The sequence below is a fragment of the Dromiciops gliroides genome, chromosome 5, assembly GCF_019393635.1.
Source record: "Dromiciops gliroides isolate mDroGli1 chromosome 5, mDroGli1.pri, whole genome shotgun sequence".
Classification (NCBI taxonomy): domain Eukaryota; kingdom Metazoa; phylum Chordata; class Mammalia; order Microbiotheria; family Microbiotheriidae; genus Dromiciops; species Dromiciops gliroides.
This window is the reverse complement of record NC_057865.1, coordinates 272,135,494-272,151,167: the sequence shown is the minus strand read 5'-3', so window position 1 is coordinate 272,151,167 and position 15,674 is coordinate 272,135,494. Positions and strand designations below refer to the sequence as shown.

General features: G+C 45.2%; 1 protein-coding gene across 1 annotated transcript in view; it reads right to left on the bottom strand.

Annotated features, from left to right (window-relative positions):
• METAP2 (methionyl aminopeptidase 2) overlaps window positions 1-8,429 on the bottom strand; it is a 36,809-nt gene extending 28,380 nt beyond the window's left edge. Inside the window, exon 1 of the mRNA XM_043968883.1 lies at window positions 8,179-8,429. Coding sequence (XP_043824818.1) covers window positions 8,179-8,335 — 157 coding nt within the window. The 5' untranslated portion in view covers window positions 8,336-8,429. The remainder of the gene's footprint in view (window positions 1-8,178) is intronic.
• Between the last annotated feature and the right edge of the window lie 7,245 nt (window positions 8,430-15,674).

Below are 15,674 nucleotides of genomic sequence, written 5' to 3'. Positions count from 1 at the left end.
AAAATGTTTATAAGCTCATTTTAAGGTGGCAAAGAATGGGACTTTGAAGGAGTGCCCATAAGTGGAGAATGGATGAATTAAGTTATAGAATATAAATATAATGCAGTACTATTGTGCTGTAAGAAATGATGAGATGTTTTTTGAGAAACACGGGAAGACTTGTATGAGCTGATGCAGAGTGAAGTGAATAGAACCAAGGGAGCAGTTTATACAAACAACAATTTGGTAAAGACTCTGAAAGAATTAGGAATTCTTATCAGCATAATGACCAACCACAAATCCATAAACTAATGTTAAAAGGTGCTATTTACCACCTGATAGAAATGAAAGACTTGGATTACCAAATGAGACAAAACCGGGCTGGGGGGTGTTGTTACATGATCAGTGTGGAAATTTGTTTTTTGTGACTATACATTTTGTAAAGGGTTTGATTTTTCTTGTTCTAAATTGGGGGGGGGGTGTTAAGAAAGTTGTATTTTTGCTAATTGAAAAAATAAATTATAATTTTAAAGAGTTGTTCACAGAACATTATGCTAGGACCTAGGAGACAGACCAAATTATATTAAAGCAGGTTTCCAGCCCTCACAACATTTATGGCATAGAAAGAAAGCAAATGATACACGGTTACTGGAATATAATGTTAACTTGGAACGAGGTCTACAGCAGAGTGCCTCAGAAATCCTTCTTTGGCCTTGTTTTAGCCAACATTTTTATCAATGATTTCAGTTACAAGATAAATGGCCTGGTCTATCCACCTCCTCCTCCGAAGTCTCCTTCCACCTCTGGTTGTTTAGTTCCTTCCCAGAACCTCCATTTGGGGAAATCCTCACGTTAGCTACATGTACATCTAAACTGGCCCAGCTGCCTTCCAGCCTTCACCTGAGGAAAGCTTTCCCACAATTCCAGAGTCCACCCCCTCCCCATCCCTCTACCACCTCCCTTATAGGTGTCTTCATTATTCCTCACCCCCCCCCAACTCTTTAAAGCATTATATTTCCCCAACAGAATATAAGCTCCTTGAGGGCAAGAGCTGTCTTTCCTTCTGCTTGTATTTGTATCCCCTCTGCCCAGCACAGAGGCCGGCTTCTAGGATTCCTTTCTATGATGTAATTGATCACCCAATTGGCAAGTGACACAAAATCGGGAGGCTTGGCCAAAACTGTGGATGACAAAAGCACTCAGGCAACAAAGAGGACCAAGTCTTATTTGGATTTTAAAAAGGATAAAGATTAAGTCCAACTTTTATCAACTGCCTAAGTTGAAAACAGGAGGAAAGAAAGAGTGACCACATCACAGTTCATCTGAAAAAAGATGTGGAGGGGCAGCTAGGTGGCACAGTGGATAGAGCACCAGCCCTGGAGTCAGGAGTACCTGAGTTCAAATCTGGTCTCAGACACTTAACACTTACTAGCTTTGTGACCCTGGGCAAGTCACTTAACCCCAATTGCCTCACTAAAAAAAAAAGGTGTGGGACTGGCCAAAGCTTGGTAAGAATGAACAATGTGATGGGGCAACCAAAAGACATAACAGCGTCAGGCTGCATGAACAGAAGCAAAGGATCTTTGTAAAAAAGTAAGTGAGGTGACATCCCTGCTATACTCTGCCTTGGTCAAACTACATCAGGAGCATCCTACTTTTAAAGATAAATGGCCTGGGGCAGCTAGGTGGCACAGTGGATAGAGTACTGGCCCTAGAATCAGGAGGACCTGAGTTCAAAAGTCTGGCCTCAGACGCTTGCAAACTTACTGTGTGACCCTGGGCAAGTCACTTAACCCCAATTGCCTCACCAAAAAAAAAAAAAAAAAAGGATAAATGGCCAACTGGAACATGGATATTGGAGGGTTGTCAGAGAACCTACAAAGCACATTTAGCCTGGAAGTGGGGAAAGAATCCAAGAATCTCCTTTCCAGAATGTGAAGTGCTAATAAATGGGAAATAAATTAGATTTACTGTTTAACTTCAGAAATAGTAACATCTAGGAACAATGAGTACAAGTTTCAGTCAGTCTTCAACTCAAAGAAAAACTTCCCATAATGATAGCTATGCAAAAATGGAGAATTAAAAAGTTTCCTATCACTAAAAAAGGTTTTCAAACTACGCCTACATGCTTGCAGGAGGCTGCAGATGTGCCACGCACAGTGAAGCCACAAGGTCTGAATTCAAATCCCACCTCAGTCACTTATTATTTCTGTGCCATTAGGCAAGTCACTCAATCTCCCTGGGCTTCTGTTCCCACATCATAAAAAAGAGGTTGGACAAAATGACCTCTGAAACACAGAGGTTCTGTCCTGAGCCCTTTTCTCTCTCTACACTCTCTTTGGTAACCTCATGGTTCTCTAGATGCAGAACACTCAAATCTACACACCAACCTGAGTCTCTCTCTGGAGTCTCACATCACCAAATGCTTATTGAACCTTACAGTAGATGTCCCACAAATATCTCAAACACATCATGTCCAAAACCTAACCCGTTCTGCTTTCCCCCAAACCCTCCCCTCTACCTAACTTAACTATGTCTGTTAAGGACGAGGGGGGGGGGGCCCCGGCTCCGCACTCGGGCAGGCAGCTAGGTGGCACAGTGGATTAAACACTGGCCCTGGATTCAGAAGGACCCAAGTTCAAGTCCGGCCTCAGACACTTAACCCTTAATAGCTGTGTGACCCTGGGCAGGTCACTTAACCCTCAGTGCCCACAAATGATGATGATGATGATGGCACCACCAGGCTTCCAATCTCCAGGTTCACCACCTCAATTCCTCATTTTCCCTTATCTCACATATTCGATGAGCTGTCTGATCTTTTGATTTCTATTTCCACATCTTCTGTGTATGTGTCCTCCCCACTCACAGAGCCAATGCTCTAGTGCAGACCCTTATCACCCTCTGCTGGACTACTGCAATGGCACCCACTAAAAGTTTTTCCTTCCTCAATTCTCCCCACTTCAGTCCCTCCCCAGAGCAGCCAACCTACTCCTGATATTCCCCTTCTCCTAGTCATAAACTCCAAGCACTCCCAACTGCTCCAGCTCTATGAAACACCTTCACAACCCAACTCCAACCTATCTTTCCAGCCTTGTTAGATATTCATTATTCCCCTTCCAGCACTCCACAGCCAAACTGGCCTTCTCTCTGTTCCCTGGAATGAAGCCCCTTCTCACAACCACCTCATGGCATGCCCCACTTCAAACACCACCTTCCACCATAGGCCTTTTGGAATCCCGCTCCCTCCCCAATTGACCTCCCTACTTTGTACTTATCTTGCACATTCTCCATGTCTTTATAAATTCTTGAAAGCAGGAATCATTTCATATTTTGTTTCTGTCCCCAGAACCAAGCAGAGTGCCTGGTACACAGCATGTTCAAGGAATATTGATTGATGGATTTATCTATAATGCCATGATTTAATTCAAGAACACCACTGTTCTGGGACCAAATGGACTGATGATCTAAGGTCTCTTTCAACTCAAGAAATTCTGTGTGAAAGAAAAGCTAAAGAACAAATAGCTGGCCCTTATTACTTCAAGAATCTGTGATTCCATATTCTCCCCACTGACCCAGATCACAAACCCACTGAGTCTTAGCATTTTAGGCTAAAAAAAAAGTCTTCACTCTGGCCAACCTAGGGAGGTGCCTCTGAGCCTCTCTTAATTAACTTGTTCCTGAGGTAATAACATTTAATATAATACCAGGCCATATTCAGGTTATTGCCATGCCTTGAGGAGGTAATGGCATAGCAATTTAGAGAAAGAACCAAATAACTCCAAGAGAAAATCAGAGTGTATTATATTAATGCAAAAAGTGCCGTGTCTAAGGGGAGACAACTCATTACCAACATGGGAAAAGATCAAAAAGGATTCCAGGAGAAAGTTTCACAAAAATAAGACACATTTCATAAATTTGCCTGTGAATGCTTACCTCACAATCTTGTGAGATGGATGAGAGTATATCATGTCTATGTAACTGATTGAGTCACAGAGAGTTTTAAGCAACCCAATTAAAAAGAGAAAGAGCCAGAACACCAAACCCAACGAACAGGAGAAATAGGAGAGAACAGTCTATCATCAGGCATTCACCAGAACTTCACTAAGGGCTTACTTATGAGAGCAAGACACTGTAAATACATTTTTTTTTAATTCCCTTCCCTCAAAGAGCTCACAGCCTACCTGGGAAACATAACACACATAAATAATTACAGCAACAATAAGAGCTAATGTGTATTAAAATGTCAAGAGGTAAAGGGGAAAACCTCAATGTTCTAAGAAATTGTAACAGTGAGTGCATGCTGTTTGAGATCACAAATTTAGAGCTGGAAAGAACCTTAGAGATCACTAATCAATTTCCTCACTTTACAGTTGAAGAAACTAATTCATAAAAGCATGAAATATGGTTTCTTCACAGACTAAATCGATCTAAAGAGACAGAACAAAATATATAAAAAGATGTGTAACAGGGCAGCTAGGTGGTGCAGTGGATAGAGCACTGGCCCTGGAGTCAGGAGTACCTGAGTTCAAATCCAGCCTCAGACACTTAACACTTACTAGCTGTGTGACCCTGGGCAAGTCACTTAACCCCAATTGCCTCACTAAAAAAAAAAAAAAAAAGATGTGTAACAACATAATTGTTTGGAAAAGGGAAAGAGCAAATAAGGAAGATATACTCTTGACCAGGAGATAAGCTGGGAAAAACAAATTGGAGTCATATCGTAGAAGACTTAAATTTGAGGTTGAAGTTTATGGATTTTATCTTTAAACCAAGAAAGACCAAATTCCCAACACTGGCTAAATTGTGCTTTAATTGGAGTCACAGGTTAATTGGCTTGCCTGAATTTCAAAGACCCTGAAATCCACAAAAAGAAGGGCACAGAACAAAATGGCCTCTGATATATCTGCCTTTCTACTTACAGGAATGCTATCTCACTTTCTTTTCTTTCTCACAACAAACCAGTCAATGCACTGTCTGGGGAATTAAGAAAAAAATGAAACAATCCCTGTCCTTAAAGAACATACATTCCTCATCCGTTTCTCTCCCATTTCTCATTCAATAAACCAAAGCTTCTTAATCTTTGGGTCTTGACCCCATATGGGGTCATGTAACAAAAAAATCTGGCAACAGTCAAAGATTATGTCTGCCTATTTTATATTCCTATGTGCCCTGGATGGAGTAAAAATTTCTCAGGCAAAAAGGGGTAGTGAGTAGAAAAAGTTTAATAAACTATTCAATTGAATTTACATAAGATGGGTGGAAGTGACAAGAAATGAGTATTTGCTGTCCTGACAGAGAAAAGGTTTATGCTCCATTCTTCATGTAAAATCAAATTAAACACTTTATATTTCTCTTTAAAAAAAAAAAAAAACCTGGGGCAGCTAGGTGGAGAAGTGGAAAAAGCACCAGCCCTGGATTCAGGAGGACCCAAGTTCAAATCTGGCCTCAGACACTTGACACTTACTAGCTGTGTGAACCTGGGTAAGTCACTTAACCCTCATTGCCCCACAAAGGAAAAAATAAAAAAACTACCTAAATCAAGTTGCTTTTCTTTGGAGAGGTGACCTTAATGGGAGAAAAAAAAAAAGGAACAATTTCCCAGTCTTATCAATGGAAAGGGTCAAGAGAGACTTCTGATGAGAGCTATCCAGGTAGTGTGTAAGATAAATGAAAGGTGAGAGAAAATGCTAACAGAATCAGGAATTTCTTCTAACAATTCCAGCACAGGGAAAAGATGGTTTAGACTAGAGACACACTGGGAACAGAAAGACATGAGAAGAGATTTGATAACTGACTTGATGTGTACAGGAGGTAACCAGAAGGACAGGAACATATTACATCACTCCAAAGTTTTCAGGTACTAAAAGAAGGGTTAGTCTTTGAGAGCAAAGAGCAAGGAAGCTGGTTTTGGAGGGACAACAGTTCACTTCTGCCTGAAACAGCAATGAGGCAACCAACCTCTTAATCCTATCTTGCTAATCACTGAAATGATTTTTCTAAGTTACTGAAACAAGTGCCAACTTTTACCTTAGTGCTTTAACACATAAGCTCAAGTGGTCTGCACAAAATCTCTATGAGGTGGTGCTATGCTATCCATTTCACAGACCTGAGGAGATAAAGTGACCAGCCCACAGTCACAAAGTAAGTGGCAGAGACCGTACCTGGTGTCCAAGAAAATTAAGGCCACCATTACATGGTGGCAGGTTCCTAGGCTGTGCCACCTTCTTCATGGTTTTGGTGGTTGCCTCTCCTGGAACTTCATGGTGTGACCTTGGACAGAAGGCTGAAATGTCCTGTTCTGCAGTCCCCACATCTGTAGGAAATATTTCAAGCACTTTACATCCCTCACCTATTACTCCACAACTACTCCTGGGCTTCATGTTCAAAAATCCAGAGCAGAAAGCCTGAGAGATGGGGAATAGGCTTGGACCCCAGACAGGTCACTTCCCCTCCCTGGGCCAGGCTGCTCACCTGTAAAATCAAGGGATGCACGAGATAACCTTTTCAGCTATCCACCTACCCATCATAATAAATATTCATTTCCCAATCCATCCTCCACTCTGGTTATCCTGAAAGATGGCAGCATCCCTCAGAGAAGGGACTGTCATCAACTCACACAGAAACTGGCAGTCCACCTTTCATAAGCATTCATGAAGGGCCTCCTATGTGCCAGGCACTACATTAAGTTCTAGAGCTCCCAAAACAAAGAAGCAATGATCCCTTCCACACAAGGAGCCTACAAATCTATTAGGAAAGGGAAGTTGGGAGGGGCATATTCCAAAAGCACTTGGGGACAAGGAAGAAAGTGAAAACAGTTCCAGCCCTCAAGAAGCTCACATTCCATTAGGAGAGAAAGCAAGTAACCAGGTACAGACATGATAAATACAAAGACGACACACTGGGAGAGAGAAAAGCTTGTGGGAAAAGGAGGATGGCAGCCAGATGGTGGAAAAGCTTCTGGTATAAATACGGTAGGACATGAGCTGCACATAGCAGGTACTGAAGAAAAGCTTGTTGTTTGGTAAAGAGGAAGAAAAAATAACTTGGGTGATTTCTGTAAACTTTCAGTTGTGACTCTACCTTTCCAGCCTCTAGCACAGTGCTTGACATATAATAAATCCATTACTAAAATATTTGTTAACCGTTACAGACAAAGAAAGAAAAAATGAATTCATTTATTCCAGAATTTCTGTAAACTTTTGGTCGTTTCTCCTTCACTTTTGCTGCCCTTAGCATAGCGTTGTAGGAGTTTTAACAAATGTCTGCTGATTGATAAGAAGACGGAGGGGAAAAAATCCTTGGACAATTTTGTAAACTTTCACTGTGTCTCTGCCCACCGACGACAAAGATGAAGAACAGAGACGATCCTGCACCCTTTCAGTCGGGTCCCATTTACCTTCCCACAGCTCAGCGGACTCCCTGGCACCAAGGCCGTCCATAAGCAAAGGACGGCTAGGCTTGGAAGCGGGAAGACTCATCTTCATGACACTTACCAGCCGGAGTCTGTCAGTCGCTCACCCCTGTCTGCCTCGGTTTCCCCATCTGTAAAATGGGCCCCCGGAGGAGCCCCACCCCAGAAGGCCACTGAACCGGCTGCTAGCTGAGACCTCCCAAGCGCCCCGATTCCCGCTTCTCCGCCGAGCCTCATTCGCCTGCCCCCAACGCGGCCGGGTCGGCCAGCGCTGGACACCCGAAGGAAGGCCGTTTCCTTAGGCCCGTGGGGGAGGGGGGGGGGAACAACCCCCCCCCCAGGGAGTCGGGCCTCACCCTCCTCCACAACGAAGCCCTTTGCAAAGGACCCCAGGAAAACTCGCCAGCAGCGGCGGAGAGAGGCGGCGGGGTCCGGGAGCCCGGGGGGAGGGGGCTAGGAGCTGGGGTCCCGAGAGGGGCAACACAGGGGTCCCAGGCTCGGCAGCCACGGGGGGAGGGCTCACAAGCGGGGCCCCCGGGAGCCCAGCGGGGGTCCCAGCAGCCCGGCGCGGCGAGGCCGATGCCCCCGCCGCGCCGAGTGCAGGGAGAGCGGTGAGGGGCGGCCAAGGACAAGGGGACATGGCGGGCCCCGGCCCCGAGGGGCCCGGGTGACCAAACCCTCCCGGCTCGGGGCGCCTCCGCTTCCCTTCCACGGGGCTGAGGCGGTGGCCCGGCCCGGCCGCGACCCCGGGGTCCGAGAGGCCTTTCGCCCCATGGCCGCCCCTTTACCTGCGGCCCCGGCCTTGCCCTTCTTCTTCTTGCGGCGCTTCTTCTTGGCCGTCTCCTCGGCCGTGGCGGCCGCGCCGTCGTCCTTGTCGTCCGGCTCCAGCTCACCGTTCAGGTGCCTCTCAGGGGCCGCCGCCCGGGCCGCCTCCACGCCCGCCATGTTGCTAAAGAGAGAACGAGAGGGCGAGCTAGAGAGGCCCAGTCCCCGCGCAGCCGCCCGCGTACGCCCCGGGCGCCCCGCAGAGCCGCTCTCGCTGGTGCGAGCGAGCGACTGGCATGCCGGGATGCTTGGAGGACCCGGCCGCGGCCCGCCCGCCCCCGCCTGAGGGGCGGGGCCGCCCGGGACCCGCCGGCCTCGTGGCGGGCGGGGGAGGGGGAGCCGCGGAGGCGGGGGCGGGACCTGCGGCCCGCGTGACGTCACCCGCTGCGGCCGCGCCCCGGGGCAGCCGCGCGGCGGGGCGTCCTTTCAGTCCCGGGCAGGAAAAGAAAAGTTTGCTTCCGCACGCCCCACGTGCGCTAGGGAGAAGCAAGAGCCATCCACCCACGTGCACGTGCACGCACGCCCCCCAAGGGCAAACCGCCTCTACCTTCTTGCGCGAAAGTGCTTCTGGGCGGACTCGCGTTAAGTATTGGGACGGAGGATTGGTGGGAGAGAAAACGCATTCCTGTTCATTTGTAAAATTTAATTTGGCCAGAAAAGTGTGCATGCCTGGAATTCATTTCGCTTGACTATGCATATCTGTTAGGAGGACTTGAATTTCATTTGTATTTTACAATGAATAGGTGGGAGAGAAAAATACATCCGTGTTCATTTTTTGAAAATGTGATTAGGTTATGCGATGCGTCCCGAAACAGTTAGCATTCCCGGAATTGATCTTGCAGGGGGGAGATGGGGAGGAAGGAAAGGAAATAGATTTTATTGAAAAACTAAATTTTACTTGAGAATTCAAAAAAAAAGTTTGCGTCCTTTGCAAACGATTCACGTTTCTAGAAAAGTTTCTCCAGTTGCATTTCTTTTGATTGGGTAAATCGGCTTTCTGCGCAGCATGTCAAGCGGACACCCTGACACTAAATTCATTTCTGCAAGACGACAGCTATAAATCAGGCGTGACAGCTTTTCTGTTTGTAAAAAAGACCTCCGTGGCCGCTACGGGCAGAATCTGCCTTATTTGATTTGTTACTCTGTGTATTCGGAATCTGCAACTTCCTCGTTGCCAAAAAACTAAGAGTAATCTGTAGAATAGTGAAATCAAATCAAAAGACATGTTTAAAATGTTTACTATGTGCTAGTTTAGGCACTGTGCCAAGCGCAGCCTTCAAGGACTTGACTTCTTAAAGGGGAAAGTACCTAAACCCGGTACTGAGTCCATTGCAACCTGGAGGGGAATTAAAACATCGCTCGCCCTGAAGTGCTTCTTAAAATGGAGGGTCCGAGATGGGGGAAGGCAACAAGGGCAGAGAGTACCTTAGTTTGAGAATGCAAACGCTGGAGAGAAAATCCACCGAGAAGAGGTCTCCTGAGCATGCTAGAGAAAGTCCCGAGAGTCGGGAGTGCTCTCTGGAGTGGAATCACAGAGAATTCCCTCTCTCAATGCAGACTGATGCCTTCTCTGCAATTTAAGAGTTTTTTGTTCGTTTTTTTAAATGCCCAGAGTGGGGGCAGCTAGGTGACACAGTGGATAAAGCACCGGCCCCGGATTCAGGAGGACCTAAATTCAAATCCGACCTCAGACACTTGACATTTAATAGCTGTTGTGTGACTCTAGGCAAGTCACTTAACCATCAACGCCCCGCAAAAAAAAAATATAGATAGATAGATATATATCTATCTATCTATCTATCTATCTATCTATCTATCTATCTATCTATATATATATATCTCAGAGGTTAAGTGACTAGCCTAGGTACAGAGCGCCTTGTGTGACCCCAGATGAGTCATTTCACATCTGTCTGCCTCAGTTTCCTCAAATATTAAATGGGGATAAAAATAGCACCTACCTTCTTCTAGGGTTGTCGTGAGGATCGAATGAAATAATTTTTGTAAAAAACTTGGCACAGTGCCTCTGTATAGCAGGAGCATTAATAAATGCTTATTTCTTTCCTTCCTAAAGATGTTAAAGCTGTCAATAATACTTTCACTAGCCACCTGACAGCCTTGTTAGGAGGAAACTTTAAAGCCTGTGGTAATGTTATTACAAATACATACAAATATTGTACTATCTTAATCTGAACTCATATAGATTCAATTCAAGCATTTTAAGTGCCTACTTTGTACAAGGTACGCTTCCATTTTTTTGCCTCACTTTTATTAAATTTATTTTTAACATTCATTTTTTTAAAATTTTGAATTCCAAATGCTTTCCGTCCCTTGAGGTGTGCTCCCCACCTCATGAGAAGGGAAGTAATATGATACCATTATACATGTGAAGTCATGCAAAACATTTCCATATTAAGCACCCTTCCCCCCAAAAAGGCAAGAAAATAAAATGAAAAAGAAACACTATGCTTCAATCTGCCCTCTCAGTTAATCAGTTCTTTCTCTGAAGCTGAACAGTATTTTTTATCACGTTGCCTCACTTTCTTAAACTTGTAAGGAATAACATGCAATTTAATTGAACAAATGTTTTTAATCACCTACATCAGCAAGGAATTGTGTTAGGGTAGGTATGCAAAGACAAAAGTGAATTCTTGGGGCAGCTAGGTGGCACAATGGATAAAGCACCGGCCCTGGATTCAGGAGTACTTGAGTTCAAATCCGGCCTCAGACACTTGACACTTACTAGTTGTATGACCCTGGGCAAGTCACTTAACTCCCATTGCCCCACACACACACAGAAAAAAAGTGAATTCTCCAGAGAGTCATGATGAGTTGCCAGTTCTTAATTCTCTCTTTCTCTACTCTGCAACATTTTGACACTGTTGCCCAGCTAATAGTAGCCAGCATTTATATAGCATTTACAGGTTGGCAAACAGCTTTGCAAATATTGCTTCATTTGATCCTCCCAACAACCCTGGGAGGTAGGTGCTATTATTATCCCCATTTAACATCTGAAGAAACTGAGGTAGCTAGGTAAAGTGACTTTCCCAGGGTCACATAGCTAGGAAGTGTCTGAAGCCAAATACAGGTAGTGCTCTACCCACTGTGCCACCTACCTGCCTCAGTCATGCTTACATCATCAGTCATGGGCTCAGACTTAGGGAAGATATGTGATCAAAAGGTAACATTTTTAGATCCCCATTGCGGGAGGTCCTTTTCTCCTTCCTAGAGTATGGAGTTTCTTTAGTGACAATGTAACTTCTTCTCTGCTGAATTCCTCCAAGAATCTTGAAGCTGCATTTACACCATGTTTGTCCTTGGCTCCTAAAGCAGACAGTCATTCCATTGTGACTTTTGCAAGTACGTTGCTAGGATGCGGATGCAGAAGCCCCAATGCTCCCCTCATCTCTTCCCCAAGCAATTCCCTCTCAAGGGCTCAACTAGAATCATCTCATTGCTTTCCACTGCCAGACACTCAAATAAATGCCCTATGCCAACCAGCTTGACATGACCACATCTCCCCACCAATGCTGCAGACTTCTCATTGCATGAGACATGCCTCTGATTGACTGATTGGCTGATTGAATGGAGATGTCCAGACCTTGCTCTCACCTAGCTCACACATCTGATGGATTGAGTCAATCCAGCTCTATTCTCCCTTGGCAAAGGTGGCAGGGATCGGCATCTTGTTAGTTGCTTTAAGATGGAGTGGGATGATTAATCCACTCTGTGGAGCATCCCTTCCACTTGCCAGATGAATGATTGACTATACTAGCCTGCAGCTAGGACCAGCCAGTCTCTTCCAGTCCCCCGTGCCCTTCACAGAGGAGCAAAGTAGCAACAATTGCAGCAGTTACAAGAAGCAGCAGCTGCAGGCCTGATAGTTGGGTTTTCATTCTGTGAGAACCTCAGGGACAATGATGGTTTTTCTCCTCCTTCATCCTCATAGTTACATTATCTTCACTGTGTCATTATCTTCTTAGAGGCCTATTCATTTACAACTTCCATTAGGGCAGTTAGGCAAGACGACCAATTTCAAAATGGTTTTATCTTGCATCTTAGAGTGCTGTCTGTATAAAAGACTTGGGACAACCCCAATTATAGAAGGGAGTGGTTCCTCTTGTTCCTTTAAGAAGGGGTGGGTGGCACAGTGGATAGAGCACCAGCCCTGGAGTCAGGAATACCTGAGTTCAAATCTGGCTTCAGACACTTGACACTTACTAGCTGTGTGACAGCTTTGCAAATATTGCTTCATTTGATCCTCCCAACAACCCTGGGAGGTAGGTGCTATTATTATCCCCATTTAACATCTGAAGAAACTGAGGTAGCTAGGTAAAGTGACTTGCCCAGGGTCACATAGCTAGGAAGTGTCTGAAGCCAAATACAGGTAGGCAAGTCACTTAACCCCAATTGCCTCACTTTAAAAAAAAGAAGAAGGGGTGGTGCTTCATGCACCCCATCCAAGCTCAAGGTCTTCTGAGGCTGAACCAGAGAGAATGAAACTCAAAAGGGAAAGCCCTCAGATGCAAAATAGATATTCTCTCCCATCTTAGAAAGGCAGCCAGGGATGCTGTGGAGCAAGCACTGGGCCTGGAGTTAGGAGGACCTGAGTTCAAATGCAGCCTCAGACATTTATAATTAGCTCTGTTACCTTGGGCAAGTCACTTCATGAGAATGCCTCAGTTTTCTCAAAATGGACATAATGAAAGCACCTACGTCCCAGGGTTGTTGTAAGACTCAAATGAGATAATGTTTGTAAAAGTTTTAGCACAGAGCCTAGCATATAGTAGGGTGGTAACCTGACTTATTCTGCCCCCACCTACCTTCCCTGTTACTGTAAAAGGTAACATCATCTTCCCAGGGCCTCAGGACTCACACCCTAGGAGTCATCCTGGATTCCTCACTATCTCTTTTTTTTTTTTTTTAGTGAGGCAATGGGGGTTAAGTGACTTGCCCAGGGTCACACAGCTAGTAAGTGTTAAGTGTCTGAGGCTGGATTTGAACTCAGGAACTCCTGAATCCAGAGCCAGTGCTTTATCCACTGAGCCACCTAGCTGCCCCCTCACTATCTCTTAATCCCCTCCCTTTAGCCCTCTCTGGGACTATATATGGTGGGGAGCACACACACACACACATACATATAAACATGTATGCATGTATGTATTATATACACACAGACATATCTGATATGTTGCAAAGGCCTGCTGATTTCACCTCTACATTTCTTACAACACCCCCCTCTCTCTCCCCTCCCCCCACTACCAGAATTCTGATATAAACCCTCATTATCTCATGCCTGGGCTATTGAAATAGTCTGCTGGTGGGTCTGCCTGCCTACCCTTGTAGTTATTTATTTGCATAGTTTCCCCCTTAGAATATAAGGTCTTAGGGGACAGCTAGGTGGCTCAGTGGATAGAGCATCGGCCCTGGATTCAGGAGTACCTGAGTTCAAATCCGGCCTCGGACACTTGACACTTACTAGCTGTGTGACCCTGGGCAAGTCACTTAACCCTCATTGCCCCGCAAAAAAAAAAAAAAAAGAATATAAGGTCTTTAAGGGCTGGAACTGACTTTTGTCTCCCCCCCTCTCCCAGCTTAGTCTAGTGACTGGCACATAGTAGGTGCTTAATAAGTGTTTATTGATTGATTATATAAGTGGTACTACATAGTAGCTACTATGTGCTATCATTGTTTTTTTAAATTACTTATTAGAAAGATGTGAAGGCTTTGAATACCCTCATTGAGTACCTTATAGAAGCCAGCAAAACAATGAACTTGCCTCCAGAGCATAGATGACTATGATATAAATATATTTTTGTCCCTAGCCATTCATTTACATAAGATTCCCAAAGGAACATGGAAGATAAAAATGTCAGAATTTAAACCTGTCACTCTAAGGCAGCATGGAGTTGCTTAAGGGGAAAAGGAGTTTCAGAGTGAAATATGGTAGGCGAGACCCCTGCCTTGTCTTTCCTGGAGAGGCCCTGGGGGAATCAAAGGGAAGAAGCTTCTACCCTTTGTAAACCAAGGGTTCTTAGTGAAACTCTAGCTAAAGAGAGCTATGCTACACTGCCAATAAACAGAGAGATTCCAGAAGACCAGTGGATGGAATCATCCATTGGAGATGTCAGGACCTGAGGAGAGCCTAGCAGCATGACCCCCGGCCCAATCCAACAGCAGCAGCAGAGCCCTTGGTGGGGAGCCCGCACAGCCCCTAAAAGACCGTGTGGACCTAGCAAAACAGTGGATGGCCCATGCAGTTGAGATACCACCCCCTTGGAAAACCAAATCCAGGTGGGCCACCAATCCCTAGGAGACACAATCAGAAACTATCACCAGTGAGGACCCTCCAGAGCTGCAGTTCTCAGATTTTGAGTTGACTTACCCTCATGTCATCCCTGACCTTTGTTCCTCACTACCATTGTATTTGGGTTTTTTGTTTTTGTTTTTTTTCTTTTTAGTAAGACAGTTGGGGTTAAGTGACTTGCCCAAGGTCACACAGCCAGCAAGTGTCAAGGGTCTGAGGCTGGATTTGAACTCAGGTACTCCTGAATCCAAGGCCGGTGCTTTATCCACTGTGCCACCTAGCTGCCCCCTACTCATCTTCCATGTTTGTGGGAGATTTTGCCTCTGATGTTTGGGGAGATGCTTTGTAATTGTTTTTCCCATATGCCATTTGAGTTAATAAATGCCTTTGGTAAAGGACTAACTGGGTGTACTGGCTCATTGTTAAGGGGAAGCCCACAGTGGAGGGTTGGGAACTAGTGTTTAGGAGAATAGGCAGCCACAGGGCCAACCCCAGAACCATGGGAGTAGTAACCGCCACTTCTCTGGGGACTCAACCTACCGTTTTGGCCTGGGTCATGGTACCCAGAGGTTATTACATCTGTATTTTTTTTTTGTTTTTTGTAGGAAAAAAGCAAGAAAGTATCTTCACGTGGTTAGGGGAGACATCCCTCTAGCTGACTGATGGATTTGAGGCCTGTCATTTCCCTTCCATGTGGTTTAGCCCAGCTGCCCAGAAGGTTTGCCAGGGTGTGGCCACTGTGTAGGGTACAGCTTCTTGGAGCCACAGGTGTGGGTTGAGTGCCAGTTAGACACCAAAGGTGGATGAGCAGCCTTGAAAAGGGCTAAGCAAGCTCTCAACCAGAAGTGCTAGACCTCCTGAACACCCCATATACCCCCGCGAAGTCATCTAGACCAGAGATGTGAAACTCTACTGGGCTCCCATAACACTCCCAAGTATGGTGGAACTTGATTCAACTATAATTGGTAAATATTTAGCAAAATAAATAAAATGACAATAAGACATGGATAACATTTTAAAAGTAAGTCAATATGCCGTCAGCAGGGATCTGTATGTATGGGTTAGGGATTACCCCCCCTATTCTAATGGAATTTTCACCACTCATCTAGATAAGAACTCTGCAAACATTTTTTACTACACACCCCACCCATTAAT